An 18280-nucleotide genomic window follows, 5' to 3' on the forward strand; every position below is an offset into this window, starting at 1 on the left:
GGGCTCCTCCAGGATATCCTCTCTGACCTCCTATGCAACCCCACACATCAGGCAGCTTCCCTAAGGCCTGCCTGACTGGGGCCGGATTTCCCAGGAGATCCGGACCGACCGCGGAACCGAGCTCCAAGAACGCCTGCGAGGAGGCCATGGGTCCAACTCTATCCCCGCGTACACAGTCCCGGCCTCCGGCGCCCCGAAACGCCGCAGTGTTGAGTCATCTCAGCGCTGCCTCCCCCGCGCTGCGCTCCCCACCCCCGCTCCGGGAGCCAGAAGATGCCAGACGATACTTTTCCGGGAGGCAAGAGAGCGTCTTTACGCAGGCACCGAGAAGCTCCCAGTGGGGTATGCCTTAATGGTGCCACTCTTGTCTGCGTCTACACTTAGGGGCTTGGCTTCTGACTTGGGGAGTGTACAGCTCTGCCCGGCGACAACCCAACTTGGGAAGAGAAGCCCCAGCGTGGGCCGGGGCTCAAGACTCAGGGAGGCCGAACCCTGCGCGGGCGGCTCCGGGCGGGAGCAGCACCCCCAGGCACCGTCTCCTAGTGACCGCGGCGCTCGCGGGCCCGGCGACCGTTGTCCGGGCGACTGCGCAGCGCAGGCACCCCCGCAGCCCCTCCCCTGGGCGCGCGCGCGACCTGGGTGCCATGGCGGCGGCGGCGGTGACAAGCCAGCGGCCTGAGACTGCGGCGGACAGGGAGGCCTCGAGGCCGCAGCGGGCGCCAGCAGAGCACTGCAAGGCGCAGGCGGCGGCTGGGCTGGGCGACGGCGAGGACGCACCGGTGAGGCCGCTGTGCAAGCCCCGCGGCATCTGCTCGCGCGCCTACTTCCTGGTGCTGATGGTGTTCGTACACCTGTACCTGGGCAACGTGCTGGCGTTGCTGCTCTTCGTGCACTACAGCAACGGCGACGAGAGCAGCGACCCCGGGCCCCAGCACCGCACCCAGGGTCCTGGGCCCGCGCCCGCCTTAGGTCCCCTCACCCGGCTGGAGGGCATCAAGGTGAGGACCTCCCCGCACCGCCGCGCTCCTGGCTGGAAACGGCTGAGCCCGAGAGGACCGGCACTCAGCCCGAGTTCCCCACATTGCCCCCGGCGCTGCTGTGCATCGGTCCCGCACTCCCACTCACTCGCCTGCTGTCACGTTCCGGGCCGGAGCGACTTGGCCCCTCTTGGGCAGCGCGGTCTGGCGCCTCAACTGCCCGCTGTGCGCCTTTCCCTTAGGTGGGGCACGAGCGTACGGTCCAGCTGGTCTCCGACAGGGATCACTTCATCCGAACCCTCAGCCTCAAGCCGCTGCTCTTCGGTAAGTCTGCCAGATACTCCTGGGAAGGGCCAGGGGCTGCGGTTTGGTGGCCACTGTAAGGCTCATTGTGATCACGTGACCTCTGTTTGAAAATGGCTGCTTCAAAGCAGCCCTTCCAGAGGATTACCAAAGTGAAGGACCCTCCCCCTCCTCGGAATAGGGTAACACTCCCTCTCATCCCTACTCCCTGCAGTCCATTCTTCCATCACAGGGCTGACAGTGTGAGCCTGAGGCTGGCTTCTAAACATTTCATTGCAGCTGTCTTCTGACAGTCTGTGCCACCATTGATTCTGTCACCTTCTAGAACTGGGGGAAGATGGGAAACTGATAACCAGCTTTCTGCCAACCTCAGGACCTCTGGGGAAAATCCCAATGCCCAAGTGGGTCTTGCGTTCTGATGAGAAGCAGGCCATCCAAATGTAGGTGAACTGGCGCCCCCCAGCCTTCCCCACTGGAGCAGCAGTCAGAAGCTCAGCTTTTGCTGCCAGCACTCTCAGATTCTTCTCACGGTGGAGTCTGTTCAGCCATCATGGGCGAAGCCTTCTAAGGTAACTCCACTTGGAGCCACAACATAGCTCATGTTTTCTGAGTTCTAGTTATGTGCTTGCCTTGGTATGATTATTTCATTTAATTCCTGCAACTCCTCTGTGAAGTAGGTATAGATCCTACCTCAGGCCAGTTGGGGAGAAAGTTAGGCTCAGAGAGCTGCTGTGGCTTGGCTAGGCTGGCACGGTTACTTCAGTGGTGAAGCTAGGATTAGAACCCACATAGCCTGCCTCTAAGGCCTGTGCACTAAAGCCACAGTGCGAGCTGTGAAGACCCCAGAGTCCTTCAAAGACCACCAGTGTCAACAAGGTGGGGATTCCTCATCCCATGGTCCTTTCCCAGGGTAAGTTTGTGCAGCACAGCCCTGGGTACCTCCATGACAAACATATTTGCAAACCCAGGGCCATTCCTGCCTGCCAGGGGATGGAATGGGTTAGGAGCTGGGGCCAAAGTAGAGCATCTGAGCACATGTCATTACCGCCAGGGCAGAGGGTCCTGGTTGGGGGATGATGCCTAGGCCTCTCAGAATGATGTCATATGCATGCTGTTTGTGGGAAATAGATTATGCTGTCAGTCGTGTTGTGGGATGGGCACCCAAAGCTGGTTTTTGTTGTTGTTACTATTACTATTAAATAACATTGAAGTCTGTGCCAGGCACTATTTTAGGTGCCGGGAACACAGCACTGAACTAAATATAAACAACGAAAGAAAACCCTGAAGCTAACATTGAAATGAAGAGGAAACAGACAATAAACAAATATATATATATACATTGGTGTGTCAGATGCTGATATGTGATTGCAGACAAGTAAGGCAGATTTTTTTTCTTTCTTCTTTTTTGCCAACATAAAATAGCAGACAGGGCCGGGCACAGTGGCTGATGCCTATAATCCCAGCACTTTCGGAGGCCGAGGAGGGCAGATCACTTGAGGTCAGGAATTTGAGGCCACCCTGACCAACATGGTGAAACCCCATCTCTACTAAAAATACAAAAATTAGCCAGGTGTTATGGCAGGCACCTGTATTCCCAGTAGCTCGGGAGGCTGAGGCATGAGAATTACTTGAAACCAGGAGGCGGAGGTTGCAGTAAGCCAAGATAGTGCCACTGCACTCCAGCCTGGGCGACAGACACTGTCTCAGAAAAAAAAAAAAAAATAGCAGACAGTAAGGCAGAAGTTCAGGTGGGATTGGAACTCTTTTTTGTTTTTTGTTTTTTTTTCTTGAGACGGAGTTTCGCTCTTGTTGCCCAGACTGGAGTACAATGGCGCGATCTCAGCTCAATGCAACCTCCGCCTCCTGGGTTCAAGCGATTTTCCTGCCTCAGCCTCCCAAGTAGCTGGGATTACAGGCATGTGCCACCACGCCTGACTAATTTTTTGCATTTTTAATAGAGATGGGGTTCCACTGTTTTAGCCACGATAGTCTCAATCTCCTGACCTCAGGTGATCATCCGCCCACCTCGGCCTCCCAAAGTGCTGGGATTACAGGTGTGAGCCACCACACCTGGCTAGAACTCTTAATGAGGTAGCCAGGGTGGACCTGCCTGAGACAAATATTTGAGCAAAGCCTTGTGGAAAGTATGGGATAAAGCCAGATGACTGTCAGGAAAGAGGGATCCAGAGACCAATACTCACCCCATTACTATTACACTACTACGAACAGACACATCTGAGGAGGCGGTGTTTTCTCTCAACAGCCTTCCCGGGATCTGTATATATCTAATTCATATTTGTGTTAGGTTAATTGAGCCATAAGGCCAAAGTCTTCCTAATAAGCAGCTCGTCCTACAAAGCAGAGAATGAGCCTGGCGTGGTGGCTCACGCCTATAATCCCAGCAATTTGGGAGGCTGAGCCAGGTGGATCACTTGAGATCAGGAGTTCAAGATCAGCCTGGCCAACATGGTGAAACCCTGTCTCTACTAAAAATACAAAAATTAGGCCAGGCGCGGTGGCTCACGCCTATAATCCCAGCACTTTGGGAGGCTGAGGCGGGTGTATCACGAGATCAAGAGATCGAGACCATTCTGGTCAACAAAGTGAAACCCCGTCTCTACTAAAAATACAAAAATTAGCTGGGCATGGTGGCACACACCTGTAGTCCCAGCTACTCGGGAGGCTGAGGCAGGAGAATTGCTTGAACCCAGGAGGCGGAGGTTGCTGTAAGCCGAGATTGCGCCATTGCACTCCAGCCTGGGTAACAAGAGCGAAACTCCATCGCAAAAAAAAAAAAGATACAAAAATTAGCTGGGCACGGTGGCAGATGCATGTAATTCCAGCTACTCAGGAGGCGGCTGAGGCAGGAGAATCGCTTGAACCCAGGAGACGGAGGTTGCAGTAAGCCAAGATCATGCCACTGCACTACAGTGTGACGGAGTAAGACTCCTTCACCAAAAAAAAGAAAAAAAAAAAGCAGAGCATGAGAAACCCAGATCTGAAGCCACCAAGAGCAAATTACAAAAAGCAGAAGAGATTTGACAAAAGGTAAACTGGTTCTGGTTAAGCCATCAGACAGATCTGTTTCTACAAACAAAGTTCAGAAAGCATAGCCAAGAGATTGTAATCAGTGATTACAAGAGGTCCAGATGTGTGACAGGGAAACCACAGGGGAGAGGGTGGTCATGGAGGCGCAGTTCCTGAGTGCTGTGGTATTAGATGACTACAAAGAAGGATGCCTCATCCCCAGCAGGAGCAGTGTCTGTCCTCTGGGACTGACTGTCCCTCTGTCCATTGGCCTGCTGCCCAGTCATTCTAAAGGGGCAAGCAGGGCCTGAGGAGAGTGGGCCTGCTATAGACTCAGCCCCCTCTGCCAGGCTATTTTTTGGCTCCAAACCTGTGACCTGCCACCCTCAGGGACCCAAGATCCAGGAGTGAATGCTCAAGATGTGAGCTGAGGAAAGAGAACTGGGGTCAACACCAAGGTGCCTCCATCTCTGTAGAAGGGAACCCTAGCACTTCACAGGAGACCCCATGCAACCCCCAGTTTCTCTTTGAGAAATATTTTCTGTTTCCCACCCTTCTTACTAAAGACACTTGGGAACTGGGACCACAAAAGGCCCACACTGATCTCCTGGCAAATACCTCCATGACTGGTAGGTATATCCCAAGGATTTGGAATATTGGGTGTCGGCTGAGGCCATCATCCTGTTCATAAGAGAAGTGCTCCATTTCTGAGACATTGCCACCTCTCTGGGGACATTGCTTTCTTACATGTGGCTCACTTCTCCCACCGTCCTACCCCACTCCACATTGATTCTGTCATAGCAGATCAGATCTCATTGTTCTCTTTTTTTGTTTTGTTTTTGTTTTGAGACAGAGTTTCACTCTCGTCTCCCAGGCTGGAGTGCAATGTTGCCATCTCAGCTTACTGCAACATCCGCCTCCCGTGATCAAGTGATTCTCCTGCCTCAGCCTCACGAGTAGCTGGAACTACAGGAGCCCACTATCACACCCGGCTAATTTCTTCTATTTTTTAGTAGAGACAGGGTTTCACCAAGTTGGCCAGGCTGGTCTCGAACTCCTGACCTCAGGTGAACCACCCACCTCAGCCTCCCAAAGTGCTGGGATTACAGGCGTGAGCCACCATGCCTGGCTGCTCTCACTCTCTTAAAAGTCTCCAACATTTTCCATTTCACTTCTAAGTCTCATTTGATGCCTAAAAGGCCTCTCGCCTCTTAGACCCATCTCTTACCCTCACCCCCGACTCCACTTACTCCCTGCTGATCCTCAGACACCATAAGCTCACTGCTGCCTCGGGCCTTTGTATGTGCTGTTCTCTTACTAAAAGGCTTAGACCTGGTCCTTCCCCCAGATAGTGCCATTAGCTCCAGCAGGCCTCTACTCACACATCCCATCCTCAGAGACCTCTTGTCCTCAAACCCACCTGAAGAAGTTCCCAGACACCCCGTTGCATCAACCTGCTGGGTTCCGTTCTCAACTGCTTAGGATTGCTAGAATAGTGTCATTTGTACCTCTGCCTGCAAAAGTGAGCTGTATATGTAAGAGGATTGATTTGTTCCAGCTGTGTGTCCAGTGGCCAGAGTTGTATCTCCTGCTGATTTTTTTTTTTTTTTTTTTTGAGATGGAGTCTAGCTCTGTTGCCCAGGCTGGAGTGCAGTGGTGTGATCTCAGCTCACTGTAACCTCCACCTCCTGGGCTCAAGCCATTCTCCTCCTGCCTCTGCCTCCAAGTAGCTAGAATTTCAGGCACCTGCCACCATGGCCAGCTAATTTTTGTATTTTTACTAGAGACAGGGTTTCACCATGTTGGCTATGATGGTCTCAAGGCTCCTGACCTCAAGTGATCTGCCCACCTTGGCTTCCCAAAGTGCCGGGATTACAGGCATCAGCTACCATGCCTGGCCTTCCACTAATTCTTGGCTGGCTGGAGGAGTTTACTGGATCCTCTCAGCCTAGTCCAGCACCTGCCTGCTGGCTTAGAGCATCCTCCACACACCCTTCTGACTTGGCACCCTCTTCAAAGGCAGCAGGGGGTACCTCCAGTGACCAGCAAGAGTTTAATCCATTTTTCTTAACTATTTAAGGTAAATGAGTAATTTGCCATCAGTGTGCAAAAGAATTTATTGTAAAATCATGACTGCTTTATCATAGGATTTCTAAATGTATTATTTTTCAGCTTAAGAAAACAATTAGGCAGCTACGTTGGACCATGGTGCTCAGGACAAACACTGGAGGTCCAAAAACAGGGAAAGAATTTTAGTGTGCATATTAGTTCAAGTTTTTTGTGTTTTGTTTTGTTTTTTATGAGAAGGAGTCTCACTCTATCACCAGGCTGGAGTGCAGTGATGCAGTCTTGGCTCACTGCAACCTCTGCCTCCCGGGTTCAAGCAATTCTCCTGCCTCAGCCTCCTGAGTAGCTGGGACTACAGGCATGCACCACCACGCCCAGCTAATTTTTGTATTTTTAGTAGAGCCAGGGTTTTACCTTGCTGGCCAGGATAGTCTCCATCTCTTCACCTTGTGATCAGCCCACTTTGGCCTCCCAAAGTGCTGGGATTACAGGCCTGAGCCACTATGCCCGGCTAATTCAAGTTTTTGTTTTTGTTTTTGTTTTTTTTTCATGGCTCTTTTCAGTTTATTGCATGAAGGAGTTACACTAGTCCAAGTTAAAAGCGGACCCCAAATGGTTACATTATACAAGCTGTGAGGTTTTTAAACTTGTGACAAAGGACAGAAGGGAAATTCTACTCATTGCAAGGAAATCCTCACTTAAGCTTCAGTGAGCCACAAGCACTTAAAACCCATGAACCTTCAGCTGATCATCCTTAGCCAGTCCAGTCTCTACGAGGAACTGGCATATGTTCTTGCGTTGGTCACCCTGTAGCTGAATTACTTCTCCATATTCTGGATGCTCAATTACAGTACTATTGCAGGCAAACTTCTTAAACGCCTTCACTAGTTTTTTTTTTATCGTAATCATCAGCGATCCCTTGGACAGTAGTAAGGGTCTTCCTGCTGTTTCTCTGTTGAATTCTTATATGGCTGCAGCTAGCGTTGCAGGGTGGGCACTAACTCTGCAGGGGGCAGTGGTCCCATCTTCAGCACCTGTAGTCTAAAGTCCCGGTCACAGTCCTAAAAGCCAGAGGAAGTACCATGCCTGGAGAGCCTGAACTTCCCTGCTGAGTAGGAACAGAGGGGCCAGTGAGGAGATAGGCCTCGAGCAGATAGGCCTCAAAGAGTCCCCCCTAAACTCCCAAAGTGTTTAGTCCACCAGTCCCCTCCACCTGGTGGACTAAACCCTCTTGTCTAATGCTCTGCCCTTAGAATCAGGCTGTTAGGATGCCACCTTCCTTAGAATTTTTGTTTTCTTTTTGTTTTAGCAATGTCGAATGCTTGTAAAGGAATTTTTTTTTTTTTTTTTTTTGAGACGGAGTTTTGCTCTTGTTATCCAGGCTGGAGTGCAATCGCGCGTTCTCGGCTCACCGCAACCTCCGCCTCCTGGGTTCAGGCAATTCTCCTGCCTCAGCCTCCTGAGTAGCTGGGATTACAGGCACGCGCCACCATGCCCAGCTAATTTTTTGTATTTTCAGTAGAGACGGGGTTTCACCATGTTAACTAGGATGGTCTCAATCTCTTGACCTCGTGAGCCACCCGCCTCGGCCTCCCAAAGTGCTGGGATTACAGGCTTGAGCCACTGCGCCTGGCAGGAATTTTTTCTTTTAGCTCTAACCAAGCATAGCATTTGGGTATTCCCTCTTACATTGCATCAGCACCAAGCCAGGAGATGCAATGGAGGCACTTGGAAGGGGTGTGTAAAGCTATAGGCCCAGCCGGGTGCGGTGGCTCAAGCCCATAAGCCCAGCATTTTGGGAGGCTGAGGTGGGCAGATCACGAGGTCAGGACTTCAAGACCAGCCTGGCCAGCATGGTGAAACCTCATCTCTACTAAAAATACAAAAAATTAACCAGGCATGGTGGTGTATGCCTGTAGTCCCAGCCACTGAGGAGGCTGAGGCAGGAGACTTGCTTGAACCTGACAGGTAGAGGTTGCAGTGAGCCAAGATCGCTCCATTGCACTCCAGCCTGGGTGACAGAGCGAGACTCCATCTAAAAAAAAAAAAAAGTTACAGGTTACAGGCCTAGGACTCATCAAAGTCACTGGTCCAGAGCATGTCCAGGACTTCCCTGGAGGAGCCTGCATCCTGCAACTCGCAGGCTCTGCAGCTGGCAGGCAGCACTGGGAAGAGGGACAGGGCGAGGCACTGTCCAATGTGGTTGAGGGTGGAGTGGCGGGGGGGGTGAAGGGGGCTGATCCCTCCCACTTTTCCCTCTTTTTTATCCTTTTTGAGATGGATGCCTGAGCACAGTTTACCTGGTCCCTGGGGAATTATTTGTAAGGGGTAGGGCCAAGCAAGGTGGAGAACAGCCAGGAAGCCGTGCAGACTCAAATGGGCAGTCCAAGCGGGAGCCGTTGTTGGCCACAGCAGTGATGCAGAGACCATGGCCCGAGCGGAAGCCTCCACAGTGCAGGATGATTGGCCAGGGGCAGTTGTAGCAGGCCATGATGGGCTCGCACCTGGCCTGCACGGCCTCGCACGGGCTGTGGCAGGGTTGGATGACCCGTGGGGGAAAGGGTTGGGGGCTGCACCGCTACCTGCTGGGCACCCAGATCAGCTGGAGCCTCTCTATGCTCCTACCCCTGCCTCATGGCCTGGAACTCTCTGTGGTTGCTGGGCAATGACACTGGTTGCTTAGCAACGGCCCATAGCCTAGCTTTCCCACTTGCCCCACATCTCGGCCCTCAGCTCTGCCTCTCCACTCCCAGTGCTTCTGTCTCATCTCCTCCGCCTCCTCCCACCCAGGTGTCTTGCCAGCTTTCCATTGCAACTCCTGCTCCGGCTCTGTGGACATCCAGTGTCTGCGAGAGGCAGCCTGCACCCTGAGCCTTCACTCTCCATATTAAAGTGAGGAAGCAGGGCCCTCCCTCTTGTCCTGAAAGGCCTTCAGGGTACCGAACCCAGGACCAGGGCTGGCAAAGAGTGCAAGGGCTTGATCCTGAGTTCTGCTGGCATGGCCACCCAGAGGCTCTGGGAGGGAATCACTGTTCACAGCATAGGTTAGGCTGAGGAAGAGGAAACAGCCTTGGAACATCAGGACTTTGTGGGGAAAAAAGGCCACCAGAAGGGCCTCTGCTCCATCTCTTGCCAGGATCTCTTTGGATAGACAGAGCTTCCACACCTCACTGGAGAGGAGCTCCCAGCCTGCCTGCCCTCCACCCCCAGCCTGAAGGGAATTGTCTACCTGCCCTATCTTGACATTCAAGAGCCTTTGACCATCATTGGTGGTCCCTTTCCTAAGGGCAGCTGCTTCCCTCTGTCTGAAACACTCTAACAAAACGATCCATTTTCTTCCCTGTCCTTGTCAGCGCCCAGCCCTGATAGGTGCTCAGCAAGGATTAGTGAAGACCTGAGTCACCAAAGCAGAGCCCTGGAGGAAGCCCCTGGGGCCCTGCACCTGGAAGCCCCTGTCCTACCTGTCAAGGCATACAGGGGCAAAGAGGGAGCAGAGGAAGAGGCGGCTGCTGTGTGGCACTCCCAGTCAAGCAGGGACGGCCAGCTGACTGATTGCTGAATGGCCTCAGCCGCTGTCATGGTCCAGCAAGTTGGGCAGCCGCATCTGTGTAGCCAATGTCATGAGACAGGGCCATGGCTTGGGGAATGGGCATGCACCTTGTGCATCCCCAGGGAGCCCTTGCCCTGCTGTCACCCCACAGCATCACCATCGTCACCAGCAGCCACAGCCCTTGCTCCATCACTGCCTTCTGTGCCTTGGCTTTAATGAGCTGAAGTTAGGGGCTTTATAGGGCTATTCCTGTACCCAGGAGCCAACAGAGGAGATCCTGCAGGGGTTTGCACAGCTCCGAGATGCCTGGACCCACCTGGTCAGGCCCCAATATGCACTGGGCTGTTTGTTTTTGATCAGCACACAGCAGGGCAGACTGTAGAGGCTGGTGGCATTTCCACTGGGCTTGAGGATTACTGGTACCTAATAAACTGAAGAAACCTGGGCCTGTGTTTTCTTTTCTTTTTCTGGCTTCTTTTTTCTTCCTTTTTAAATTTTGTGTGTTAAGCAATCAAGAGGTGACTCTGTCGATTTGCAATTTGATCTAACCCATTGTTCCACAGGGCTGTCTCCCCATGGATAACACCCTTTCTGGGTTTGCTGGGGTCACAGGATCATGCAGGCCAAGAGTGGGGGCCTTTGTCCTGTCCTCAGTGTTATCACTTCAGGGTCACCTGCTCCTAGAAGCTGAATCTGGTCATGAGCATGGTTTCTGGAACACAACAGGCTGGGTGGCCAGTGGCAAGGCACTGATTTGTCTGTGCTTGGGTTTCCACTTAGATAGAAAGGATGAATTAATGGGGCCTGGACTTCTAGGGTAAGTGTCAGGATTAAGGAGTTGATATGTATGAAGTGTTTAGGACAGTGCCTTGGGCAGAGTCTGTACTACCTAAGTATTTTCTGCTGTAATTACTATTAAAAACTGCTCCAGGCCAGGTGTGTTGGCTCATGCCTGTAATCCCAGCATTTTTGAACCCGAGGTGGGAGGATCGCTTGAGCCCAGGAAATCGAGACCATATGGGCAACACAGGGAGACCCCATCTCTACAAAAAAATAAAAAAAGCTCCAACCCTGGTGTTGAGTGGCCATTTTCCTTCCTCTCAGCAATGGCTGGAACTTTGTGAGAGAGGCGAACTGGGAAAAGCGCAGATCACTCCACAGGTGGCACTGCCACCCTCCTCCAATCAGTTCTTCTGTGTACTTCTTGTCCCCCAGTGAAGGTTTCTCTCCCAGGAACAAGGGAAGGAAGCAGGGCCCATCCTCCTGCTCTGGAAGTGTCTGGGGCTACCAGCAGAATGTGGGCTCCCTAGATGTGAGGCTCAGGTTCTAGCTCCACCAAGCCACCTACCAGCTGTGCCAGGTATGCAGGCAGCCAACCACTGAAACCAAGCCCCAGGCCTGACTGATCTTTACCTAGGGGCATAGAGCCATAGAGTAGGCTGTCAGTGAACATTTGTACCAGGGAAGGAATTGAGGAAGCAAAGGACACCCTGGGACATCTTTTCAGAGACCAGTATCAGCCCAAAACCTGAGTAATCCTCACTGATCTTCCAGCACCGGACAACTCAGCCCTGGTCAGATAGCCAGCACCCATCTATGCAGGAAATAGGAGGGGAGGCTCTTGGACTGGCCTAACGCATTGGATGTCTTGTACTTTTTTATTTGAATAATGATGAAAAGCTAAAATGAAACCAAGAAGCAGCCACCATCTCCCTACTTTTTTTTTTTTTTTTTTTTGATACAGTCTTGTTCTATCACCCAGGCTGGAGTGCAGTGGTGCAATCTCAGCTCACTGCAACCTCCACCTCCCAGGTTCAAGCAATCTTCCTACTTCAGCCTCCCAAGTAGCTGGATTACAGGCATGTGCCACCACACCCGGTTAATTTTTGTATCTTTGGTAGAGACAGGGTTTCACAATGTTGGTCATACTGGTCTTGAACTCCTGACCTCATGATCCGCCTGCCTCAGCCTCCCAAAGTGCTGGGATTACAGGCATGAGCTACCACTGTACCCCCGGCCTGTCTCCCCACTTTAAATATTTATACCCAGTAAGAAGTGGCAATCGGCCAGGCGCAGTGGCTCACGTAATCCCAGCACTTTGGGAGGTGGAGGTAGGCAGATCACGAGGTTAGGAATTCGAGACTAGCCTGGGCAACATGGCAAAACCTCATCTCTACTAAAAATACAAGAATTAGCTGGGTGTGGTGGCGCATGTCTGTAGTCCTATCTATTCGAGAGGCTAAGGCAGGAGAATCGCTTGAACCTGGGAGGCGCAGGTTGCAGTGAACGCCAAGACCGCACCATGGCACTCCAGCCTGGGCGACAGAGCAAGACTCCATCTCAAAAGAAAAACAAACAAAAAAATAAGTGGCAATCAACCCTCTGCCCTTCAGGACCATGCTAGCCTTCAGTCTCAACCCAAAGACGGGCCAGCCCATCTCCAGGTTAGCTCAGGCTCACCTCCCAGGGCTCTCCTGGAAAATGTGCTCTCATCATCAACAAGAGAGGTGCCACATTGCCAACACCAGCCAGCCTTTGCAGGACAACTCAATCTTGACAAGTCAGAATCAAAGGGTGTGTAAAGTCCTCCAGACCTGGTGGCCACTGAGGGACATGCAGTACCCCAGGAACCCTGTGGGGAGGTACTGGGTGCACCAGTGCCCTGGCTCAGTCTTGGCCTCACCACCTCCTCTTCTGGCAGAAATCCCTGGCTTCCTGACTGATGAAGAGTGTCGGCTCATCATCCATCTGGCACAGATGAAGGGGTTACAGCGTAGCCAGATCCTGCCCACTGAAGAATATGAAGAGGCAATGAGCACTATGCAGGTCAGCCAGCTGGACCTCTTCCAGCTGCTGGACCAGAACCGTGATGGGCGCTTGCAGCTCCGTGAGGTTGGAATCCTGGGACCTGAGTAGGCTCAGAGTGGGAGTGCCCAGAATCACCTTTCTGGTGGCCAGGTCACTTGTCCAGCCCAGCCCTGGTCCCAAGAGTCAGATACCATCCAGACCTGCCTGGCCATGCCCAGACCCAGGGGGGTCCCCTTTCCCTCTAGAGAGCCCCTGGCTGCCCTGGGAATCTCAGAAGATGGCAGGAGGATCCACCCACTGGTGATGGTGCTTATCGTCACAGGTTTCCAGGGATGTACCATCTGTAGCCTGTGTTCCTTGCTCTCATGGCTGCGGGCCCCACAGAACTCATGGTGGATGGGGTGGCAGCTCTGAGGTAGCCAGCAGCCTGTCTATCTCTGCATACCTCTCACATACTCTACAGCCAGGCTGGAGGGCCAAGCTTCTGAGAGAAGTGTGGCAGGGTGGGTGGGGGCACTGCTCACAGAGAACCCTCTGGTCTTCTTGAGGGGCCTGGTGGTCATGTCCTAACCAGGTCTCCCCGGGGTGCCTGTTCCCCCTTCCCACCCAGGACTTGGCTCCCCATCTCACCCGGAGTATCTGAGTGGGACACAGGCCTGACCTTCACTCTGCTTCCAACAAACAGTACTCCCCATGAAGGCCTCAGGCCTTTAGTCTGGGAATGCCAGTGGCCCTATGCCTCTTAACTTCCAGCCCCCAGCCTTCTCCTCAGATGCTCTGTACCTCTCTACCTGCACTCACTTCAGCCCAGTGGGCTCTGCCCTGCCCTGTGTCCTCATCCATGCCCTGTCACCTGAACACTTCACTCCACAGCAAGCACTGGGCCATCTGTGCTCTGCTGGCTCTCCATCATTGGGGTCATCCCAATGAGGAACCCTCTTATGCTTTAGGTCCTGGCCCAGACTCGCCTGGGAAATGGATGGTGGATGACTCCAGAGAGCATTCAGGAGATGTACGCTGCGATCAAGGCTGACCCTGATGGTGATGGTGAGCTCACACCTCTGCACAGTCCTGTCCCCGTGAGCCTCCTGCCCACACCCAGGTGCACCACCTTGAAAACTTGGGCCCTTCCCCCACAGGCAGCCTCTCTGTACACCTTTATAGTGGCCAGAGATGGCGAGGTGATGATCCAGCTTTGCTTTTCACCCCTGGGAAGCAGGCAGGCAGCCAGGCCCCCCATTCCCCTTTGTGATGGTCTAGAGGGCAGTTCTTGGAGACCCTTTTGACTTCATCAGGCAGAGTTGAGAGCCTAGGGACAGGAAGTAGGGCTACTAGTTGGCAGACAACAGAGTTGGTGGAGCAGGAGCAAGGTGACAGTGGGGCCAGCTAGAGCTTGGCTGTTCACCCTGCTCTATCCACCTCTCCAGCCAGACATGAGGTCCACCCCAGCAGACAACCTCCCTGGTCTAAGTGAGATCTCCCTTGCCTTCCTCCTATCCATCTGTAGTCATGCCAAAGTGCCTAAAGTGGTAGTGCTGCCAACTGTGCTAACTGCTGGGGGAGGGGGCAGGCAGGGAAGCTGTCGTGCAAGTGGTGCCCCCTCTGGTAATAACTCTCAGGCAGTTTCTGAGGTGTGGTCATCACCCTCATGCCCAAATTCTGGGCCAAGTGAGGAAGACACAGCAGTCAAAAAGGACTTGGAAGAGTAGCTTTGCAGCTGGTGAACCAGAGTGAAGAATCTGGCCAAGACCTGTGGCTGCATGGCTACCATACTGCTACAGGCCCCAGAATAGAGCTGGTGACAGGCTCACAGCCCTTGAATGTCCCCCACCCTCAGAGGAATCTGGACCAAAGGGTGGAAGGTGACATCCTTGGGTCAGCCAGAATAATATGGAGCAAAGACACCAGCTACTCTTCCAGAACCCCAAGAGGGTGGAGCCCCTGCTTTCCGGTTTGAACAGGGTCCGTGGAAAATGTTCTCATGCCAGGGGGTGGCCTGACTTTCATTGCTAAGGTGAGCTGATAATGCAGTAGGCAGGGTTTTTGAGGCAGGTTCCACCCAGGATGAGACCTGAGGTCATGAGGAACTCCCCGGGGATTGACCCTGCTTGCACCTTGGCGTATATAAAGCCCTGGATGAGGCCCAGCACTGCATGCTCTCTCCTCACCCTCCACAGCCTGGAGACTGGCCACCATTCTATATAGCCAGGTGGAGGACCAGGGTTGGCTCTTGGCTAGGGCCCTTGCCATATGGCTCAAGCTTCCTTTGGAGAACCTTCCCTGGCCAGTCTAATAAGGGGAAGGGCCTCTTCCTTCTTAGGGTCAAATTAAGACTTAAACTCAGAAAAGGAACTGCTCTGGGTCTTCCTCTAGGGCCTGATATGACAGAAATCATGTTCACCTGACCCAAAAATCCAGGTGGGGGACAAGTGCCTGAGGTCAGGGGCAGCTGCTGCCTTTGGGGTAGGTAGGGAAGTGCAGCCTGCCACTGTGACCTCCCAGCATGGGCTTGGTGGGCATTGATGGCGGGTGCCCTGTGCAGGAGTGCTGAGTCTGCAGGAGTTCTCCAACATGGACCTTCGGGACTTCCACAAGTACATGAGGAGCCACAAGGCAGAGTCCAGTGAGCTGGTGCGGAACAGCCACCATACCTGGCTCTACCAGGGTGAGGGTGCCCACCACGTCATGCGTGCCATCCGCCAGAGGTGAGCACCTGAGGCTGTTCTCACTGGAGCAGGGGAGAGATGACTGGGCAGGGCCTCCACAGAAGTCCTTGTCTGGGGCCAAGAGGACAGAATGGATTAATCCATTTGGGATTGAGTTCCATTTGTTAGACCAGGATTGGGACTCACTGAAAAACAGGCAACTAGCAAAGGCAAATTAGCCCTCCTTGCAGGCACACACACAATGGGTGACTGGGATTAGAAAGAGATTGAGCTCTTCCTTTCTGCTGATTAGAGAAATGACCCCTTATCTTTGTCTACAGGACCCCTTCTGTCAGAGCAGGCAAGGGTTTTTAAATAAACAACTTCCTTCTAGGGAGGAGGATCTCAGGCCTCCCCATCCCCTTTATTTAGTGGAAATGTCATCTTTTCCACACAGCAGGTGTCTCTGTCTCTGGCATCTGAGGGAGAAGGACTTATCATGAGTAACCCCTTCCTGCTCTTACAGGGCCAGCCTGAGATGACTTAAGGGACTTCCAGGGGAGGAGGGCCGGGGCAGAGCTTGTGGCAGGCCAAGGGTTCACCTTGGCCAGCTCCCTCAGGTCACCACCTTGCATGGGGCTGCCCAGCCAAATGCCTGCTGCCCACCAGGGTGCTGCGCCTCACTCGCCTGTCGCCTGAGATCGTGGAGCTCAGCGAGCCGCTGCAGGTTGTCCGATATGGTGAGGGGGGCCACTACCATGCCCATGTGGACAGTGGGCCTGTGTACCCAGAGACCATCTGCTCCCATACCAAGCTGGTAGCCAACGAGTCTGTACCCTTCGAGACCTCCTGCCGGCAAGTATCTCCCAACTGGGGGCTGCCTTCAATCCCCAGACCAGGAACGCCCATGACACAGGCGCAGCCCTGCACTGTGGGCGTGCCCCTTGGCACGGTCAGTGATGCCCCCACCTCTCGCCACAAGCTGTTTACCAAATGGCAGGAAAGGGGTGGTTACTGGCCATCGTGTCTACTGGAGTCAACACAGACTGAAGTACCCACAGACACCAAAAATTGCCTCCAGAGTTGTGAAGCAAGGGGCAAGGCTGGGTCCCCAGCTTGTCCTGCCCATTCTCCCAGTTGTTGATCTTGATTCCACTTAGAGAAGCTGAAGCTGTGCCTCCCTCCCCTGCCAAGGCAGTTCTTTCCTCTTCAGGTGGCTGTTCTGGCCCAGCCCCTTCCGGTCCCCAAGGAGCCCTTCAGCGTGCCCTGCTGCTTCTGCTAGCCTACCTTTCCCTGCTAGGCCGTTGCTCAGGGCCATGGCATTTAGCTAAGTGCACCTGTGATCTTGGCCAAAAAACCACTGCAACTCACAGTAAGAGACTGGGTTTGGGGGAAGGAGGGGCTAGGGACATTTTGGCAGTGGCATTCCCTATTGTCACCCATCCCAGTCTGTCCTGGTCCCTGGCAACAGGAACCTGGGCAGCTTATCCTGCCCACAGGTAAGCCCCTGGGAGCATCCACAACTGGGGACCTGCTCAGTGGCCCCCCTGCCTTACAGCTACATGACAGTGCTGTTTTATTTGAACAACGTCACCGGTGGGGGTGAGACTGTCTTCCCTGTAGCAGATAACAGAACCTACGATGAAATGGTAAGGGTCAACTGGGCTATTACTCTTGTGGGCTGGCAGGGGCTTGGGCAAGTGAAGTATACACCTCTCCAGGTCTAAGGATGTGGGCCCAAGTGATTCCTTGGGCGTATCTGGTTGGTATCCCTTTGGTCACCCTTGACTGGCCTGGCCATAGAGTGGGGAGAGGCTGAACACCCCACCACCCTGCTGCCCACAGAGTCTGATTCAGGATGACGTGGACCTCCGTGACACACGGAGGCACTGTGACAAGGGAAACCTGCGTGTCAAGCCCCGACAGGGCACAGCAGTCTTCTGGTACAATTACCTGCCTGATGGGCAAGGTGAGGGCCTATGGCTAGGCCTGGGGGGATGCCCTGAGGACAGCTTCCCCTTACCCAGCCCCTGTCTGCCACCAGGGAGGGCTGTTTCTGGCTGCTTTCCAAATGGTTTTCTGCTCCTGGTGCCTCCCATAGACCATCCTTAGTGACTTCAGCAGACTGCCCCAGGACCCGTTCTGCCTATTGGGTTATCACCATCCCTATCATTCCCTGATGCCCCAGTCCTCCTACTCCCTCGGGCTTGGGACACATGTCCCTTGCCAACCCAGTGTGGGAAGGGCTATGGACAGGCCCAAGAGCAAGAAAGCTGGTTTCCGAGGGCCAGTGGCGTTGACTGTACATTAGCTGGGTGAGATGAGGAACCCTCAAGGAAGCCTTGGGTCTGGGTGTTTGCTACACAAGGAATGCACTGCTGAGCCCACCTTGGTCATGCTCTTGGTCCCTATGAGGCAAAGCTATGGCCAGCCCAGCCTAGGATCTCATGTCACCCTCCTCTCGTAGGTTGGGTGGGTGACGTAGACGACTACTCGCTGCACGGGGGCTGCCTGGTCACGCGCGGCACCAAGTGGATTGCCAACAACTGGATCAATGTGGACCCCAGCCGAGCGCGGCAAGCACTGTTCCAACAGGAGATGGCCCGCCTGGCCCGCGAAGGGGGCGCCGACTCACAGCCCGAGTGGGCTCTGGACCGGGCCTACCGCGATGCGCGCATAGAGCTCTGAGGGGAGAGTTGGCCCCGGGTCCCAGCCGCGGGTCGCCAGCTGCCCAAGATAGGAGATCCAGCTGTCCTCCTGTCCTGTTGCAGACTAAAGGTCTGGCCAATGTCTTGCCCAACCCTGCCAGCCGCGATACGGCATAGTTCCTATACTCAATTTATTTATTGTGTACTGACCCCATGCTGCCCCGTCAAATAAAAATACCACAAGGTTCGGGCCGG

At 53.7% G+C, this 18280-nt stretch overlaps 1 protein-coding gene across 3 annotated transcripts; it reads left to right on the forward strand.

The window, feature by feature from the left end:
- The first annotated feature begins 628 nt into the window (after positions 1-628).
- P4HTM (prolyl 4-hydroxylase, transmembrane) lies at positions 629-18272 on the forward strand. 3 transcript variants are annotated; one of them, XM_012467629.2, is made up of 9 exons: positions 629-998; positions 1220-1301; positions 12626-12816; positions 13683-13779; positions 15275-15437; positions 16047-16232; positions 16936-17026; positions 17223-17346; positions 17845-18272. In XM_012467629.2, exons 1-9 carry the CDS (start codon positions 645-647, stop codon positions 18063-18065), a joined length of 1509 nt encoding a protein of 502 aa, XP_012323052.2. In that variant the 5' UTR covers positions 629-644; the 3' UTR covers positions 18066-18272. The 3 variants fall into 3 exon arrangements, 1 of the variants encoding a protein (XP_012323052.2); XR_010338984.1 differs by lacking the exons at positions 17223-17346; positions 17845-18272 and having other exon boundaries at positions 645-998; positions 16047-16749; XR_010338983.1 differs by lacking the exons at positions 17223-17346; positions 17845-18272 and having other exon boundaries at positions 645-998; positions 16047-16749; positions 16877-16964.
- The last annotated feature ends 8 nt before the right edge of the window (positions 18273-18280 follow it).

Source organism: Aotus nancymaae, unplaced genomic scaffold, assembly GCF_030222135.1.
Source record: "Aotus nancymaae isolate 86718 unplaced genomic scaffold, 86718_ANA_hifiasm-v0.15.2.pri h1tg000067l, whole genome shotgun sequence".
NCBI classification, from domain to species: domain Eukaryota; kingdom Metazoa; phylum Chordata; class Mammalia; order Primates; family Aotidae; genus Aotus; species Aotus nancymaae.

What these genes read in the sequence shown, in the direction of transcription:
- P4HTM (XM_012467629.2), top strand. Translation starts at nt 645, where the DNA reads ATGGCGGCGGCGGCGGTGACAAGCCAGCGGCCTGAGACTGCGGCGGAC. An exon ending in ATGCGTGCCATCCGCCAGAG is followed by an intron (nt 15,438 to 16,046) that starts GTGAGCACCTGA and finishes GCTGCCCACCAG; the next exon opens with GGTGCTGCGCCTCACTCGCC. An exon ending in ACAGAACCTACGATGAAATG is followed by an intron (nt 17,027 to 17,222) that starts GTAAGGGTCAAC and finishes TGCTGCCCACAG; the next exon opens with AGTCTGATTCAGGATGACGT.